The sequence below is a fragment of the Lacerta agilis genome, chromosome 7 (genome assembly GCF_009819535.1).
Source record: "Lacerta agilis isolate rLacAgi1 chromosome 7, rLacAgi1.pri, whole genome shotgun sequence".
Taxonomy (NCBI): Eukaryota; Metazoa; Chordata; class Lepidosauria; order Squamata; family Lacertidae; genus Lacerta; species Lacerta agilis.
In genome coordinates, this window is record NC_046318.1 from 53,401,583 (window position 1) to 53,406,339 (window position 4,757).

Genomic DNA, 4,757 nt, shown 5'->3' on the forward strand with positions numbered 1-4,757 from the left:
GCACTCGACAGCAGCAGTTGGCTGTTCCCTGTTTATTTTGGCAGCCATCTCTGTGGCACCGTCATCGACAATGGCAGGACTACTAACCCACCGCTTTCATTTCACACACACTAGGGCAGGGATGGGGACCCTGCAGCCCTCCCGACTCTCACCTCCACTACAGTCAGGGGTGATGGAGTCACAAACCAATCCGAACTTCCCCATCTAACGTCAACAGGTTTTCCACACTTATCAGCCGATCACCCATTCCCACCACCCTTCTGAGTAATACCCCTCCCCACTCCCCCACTATATTTAAGGATCTGGTGACTTCTGTTTCAGTGTATCTGAAGAAGTGTGCATGCACACGAAAGCTCATACCAAGAACAAACTCAGTTGGTCTCTAAGGTGCTACTGGAAAGAATTTCCTATTTTGTTTCGACTATGGCAGACCAACACGGCTACCCACCTGTAACTTCCCCATCTAACTACTTCCCAATCCCCATCCGACTACATCCCCCACTAGCCAACTCTCCATGCGCACCGTTTGCAATATTGCATGCTGGGAGTTGTAGTTTACGTGCCGACCATTCGCCGCCGCAGATTCCTGTCGTCTCTATGGTAAGAAAGCCGCGTTGACGGTACATCCGGTTGCCGTAGTTTTCCCTCCACAGCGGAACTAATCCCTCTGACCTTTCCTGGAGCCGGGCAGCGTTCTTTGCGCACGTGGAAAGAGAGAGAGAGGGCTGAGCTGCCGTTGGCGACCCCCTCGCGGAAATGGCCGTGTCGTCCGTGGAGGACCTGCTGGCTCGCGCCGAGGAGCGCGAAGCGGAGACGCAGCGCAGCGTGGCTGTGCACAAGGAGCTGGAGCTGGAGTTCGACGTGGGCAACCTGCTGGCGGTAGACAAGAACCCGGCGCCGCGCGGCACGGGGGCCGCCTGCCCGCAGCGCGAAGTCCTCCTGCGCGCCTTGGCCCGCGACAACACGCAGCTGCTGGTGGGCCAGCTGTGGGCGCTGCCGTCGGAGCGCGCCGAGGGAGGAGCGGGTCCCGTGGTGGCGCGGCTGCCGGACCCTTCGACGCGGCTGCCCCGGGAGAAGCCCCTGCCCAAGCCGAAGCCCCTCACGCGCTGGGAGCAGTTCGCCCGGCTCAAAGGCATCCGCCCCACGCGGAAGAAGCGCGGCACGCTGGTGTGGGACGAGGCGGCCAAGGAATGGCGGAGGCGCTGGGGCTACCAGAGGGCCGGCGGGGACCCGTCCCGGGACTGGCTGCTCGAGGTGCCCGACTCGGCCCACCCGCTCGAGGACCAGTTCGCCAAGAAGCGCCAGGAGAAGCGCGAGAAAGTGGCGCGCAACGAGTACAACCGCCTCAGGAACCTGGCGCGCGCCCACCGCGGCGGCGGCGCCTCCTCCGCCGAGCTGCACCCCACGGGCCACCAGGACCGCTCCGAGTTGGGCCGAGTCACCGCCCTCGCCCGCGTCTCCACCGCCTCCGTCGGCCGCTTCCAGCCTCGCCTCCCCAAGGAGCCCCGCGCTCCACAAAGCGCCCGGGGCAAGAAGCGCCGCTTCGGGCCCGTGTTGGGAGATCTCGACGGGGAGAAGAAGAGGCAGCTGGAGCTTGTCCGGAGCCTGGGCAGCAGAAAGACGCCTCTGGACCTGACCCGCGCGGTCAACAAGCAGCTGCGGGAAGACGAGGCCGAGGCTGCTAAAGCCAAGGGCAAGAAGCAGGGGCAGCGGGGCAAGAGGGGCCGGCGCCAGCAACAGAGGCCCGGTGGGGCCAAGGGCAAGAAAAGTGGAGGGGCAGCTCGGAGAGGGAAGGCCGGGCGACCGGGAAGTGGCGGCGGCGGCAAGGGGAAAAGAAAATGAGCCTGGCCACCAAGTGTGCATCATCTAAAGAGAACTGAGGACCTCAGCAAATTACAGGACTACAGTATCTTAATTATATTTAAGGAAATGTGGCCTTGACTTGCAGATACTTTTTTCTCTACTTGGGCAGTGGTCTTAGACCCTCTTGAGAACTTGGTTGGGCCAAAGAAACAAAAGTGGGGTGAGACCTTTATCCCTCCAGAAAACCAAACCAAACCTTGAGCAATAATACTTGACTGAATTGGAGCTGGGGTGGCCTTGAGAAGGCAGATCTTTTCACTCTGCAAAGAATAAAAGTTATGTAAGACGTATGCAAAGATCTCATGGAGCGTATAATTTCCCAAAAGTTACAGAAATACAGTTCATTTGTTATTCTATACTGTGACTTGGATTGACAATAGTCATAAAATCATGACAAAGGTGTGCTGAAATATTTGTAAAGTTATGCATCATACAAAATATAATCCTAATAGTCTTTCTTTACTTTTAGTGATACCTCAAGTGAACATCTTTAAGAAGTCAAATATGTGTCTGAAAATGCGTAATGATGACAATGTGAATGCAGATAATCCTGCAAAGTAATACAGAAAGAGCAGAGCAATTTCAGACCTCATGTATACTTCTTTTTAGCCTAGTAGTTGAATCAAATCCAAAGTTTGATATTACATGGATCTTAAATATTGATGTGACTCGGAGGATTCCTGTGTTTCTTTTGAAAGACACAGAAGAAACTCATTGATTTGAGTCTGAATTTGTGTTTTATATAAATATTTTATGTTGTATAAGAAACAATGTGTCTTTGTCTTAAATTGGGAGCTCACTAACTTAGAATTGTTTTTCTCAACTCTTATAAAACCTGGGAGAAACCTGAAGTATGTTATTTTCAAATAATATATTCTAATCTAGAAAAACCCTGCAAGCCTGATTTCTTTTACGATGTTTTGAGGATTGAGAGATTACCATAATTCCATTCTATTAAGAAGACACCACCACACATAATATCCTTGCCTTGAAAATGCTGCAGCTCACTCCGTTAAAAACATTTTATGGATACTTAATAACCTTTATTTGTGAAAAATGCACAGTGTTGTTAGTACAGATTTGGTAGCCTGTTTCATTAGTCATGAAAGACTAAGGTGTCCTTACCTTTTAAAAAGAGGAATGTATATGAAAAGATATCTGAAGAAGTGTGCATGCACACGAAAGCTCATACCAGGAACAAACTCAGTTGGTCTCTAAGGTGCTACTAGAAAGAATTTTCGATTTTGTTTTGACTATGGCAGACCAACACGGCTACCCACCTGTAAAAGATTACTAGTTATTGTACAGTCTTCTTGAGAGCACTGCAGGAAGGCTGTTCTATCATCGGGTTGTATTTGAAGGCTGCTTTCTGCTTGCTTAGTGGCTGCTTCCTTCCCTCCCCACTTTCACTCCTATGGGCTCCTGATCAGCCTCTCCGGTGAGTGGGAGCCCTGCTGAACACATAGCTTTGTCATGGGGCTGCAGTAGAGGGGAAGGAACTACCTGAAATTGGGCAGGAGAATCTTTTGCCAGTGGAGTACAATATCACTTTTCCTCACTTTGGTACACATGCTTTCAAAGGATGGGACCCCTGCTGAATATTGTGAGCTTTGCTGGTTTGTAATGGGATCTGTATTAACTGGGTCAAAATACTAGTTTAATGCAAAATCCATACCAGGTTACTGTTGCTTTAAAAACTACACATCTGATCTGTTTCCTGCCTGAAAATAATACAGCAGTTGAATATCTCTGTAAACAATGCAGTTAGTGACAGTACTGCCAATTGCTGCCATTTCACAATATTAGTAAAGCTTTGTGAAATAGACATGTCTTCCAACTATTTTATTTTCGTACATGGATGCACATGGCTTACATTCCTATGCCCACGCACCTGGGAACAAGCTCCATTGAATTGTAGCAGTGCTATTCCATACATACCTACTCACAAGTTATTCCCAGCAAATTTTCTAGTTTGCTATTTTTAAACGAAATGGGATTTCAAAATACAGAATTCTAAATGTTCTGAAAAAGTTGTAAGTACTGGTGCACTTACACCAAATCTCTGAGAGTAGGAGAAACTAACACAGCAGCAGGCAACTGGCAGTCTGAGGCCCAGCTCACCCTGCCACCAGGACTTTCCCATGGCTTTTTTCCAGTTGGAACTCGCACCTCTCAGGTGAGCACCATTGCCATTATGAGAGAACAAGGGAGATGTTCATGGTGTGTTCTGACACCTCTTTCTAGCAGAATAGCTCTGGTTTTACCACCTCACACTTCTACTCAGCCGCAAAGATAACGCAATAGCTTTCTCCTGCATGAGCCAAGACACAAGTACTGAAGTTTGTACCTTCCACAAATGCAGTTCCATGGAACTTCAGAATCATAGAATCTTACGAGTTGGAAGGGACCCAAGGGTCATCTAGTCCAACCCTCTGCAATGCAGGAAACTCATCTAAAGCATCTATAACAGGTGGCCATCCAACCTCTGCTTAAAAATCTCCAAGGAAGGAGAGTCCACAACCTCCCAAGGGAGACTATTCCACTGTCAAACAGCTCTTACTGTCAGAAAGTTTTTCTGTATGTCTAGTCAGAATCTCCTTTCCTGGAACTTGAAGCCATTGGTTCAAATCCTACCTTCCAGAGCAGGAGAAAAAAGCTTGCCCCATTCTCCATGTGACAGCCCTTCAGATATTTGAAGATGGCTATCATATCTCCTCAGTCACTTATTTTCCAGGCTAGAAGTTCTCGATAAAGTAGGAAGCTGAATTGGACTCAGTGAGATCATTTATTCATTCTAGATCAATACTGCTGACACTACTTGTCAATGGCATTCTAGGATTTCAGATGGGTCCTTCTCACCTCTACCAGGAGATTTCAGGGTCTCAGCCAGAGGA

General features: G+C 49.2%; 1 protein-coding gene across 1 annotated transcript; it reads left to right on the top strand.

Moving 5' to 3' along the window:
- The first annotated feature begins 710 nt into the window (after positions 1-710).
- RRS1 (ribosome biogenesis regulator 1 homolog) lies at positions 711-2,651 on the top strand. The gene has a single exon (XM_033155325.1). The coding sequence runs from the start codon at positions 757-759 to the stop codon at positions 1,840-1,842; it is 1,086 nt and encodes a 361-aa protein (XP_033011216.1). The 5' UTR covers positions 711-756; the 3' UTR covers positions 1,843-2,651.
- Positions 2,652-4,757: the final 2,106 nt, after the last annotated feature.

What these genes read in the sequence shown, in the direction of transcription:
- RRS1 (XM_033155325.1), top strand. Translation starts at nt 757, where the DNA reads ATGGCCGTGTCGTCCGTGGAGGACCTGCTGGCTCGCGCCGAGGAGCGC.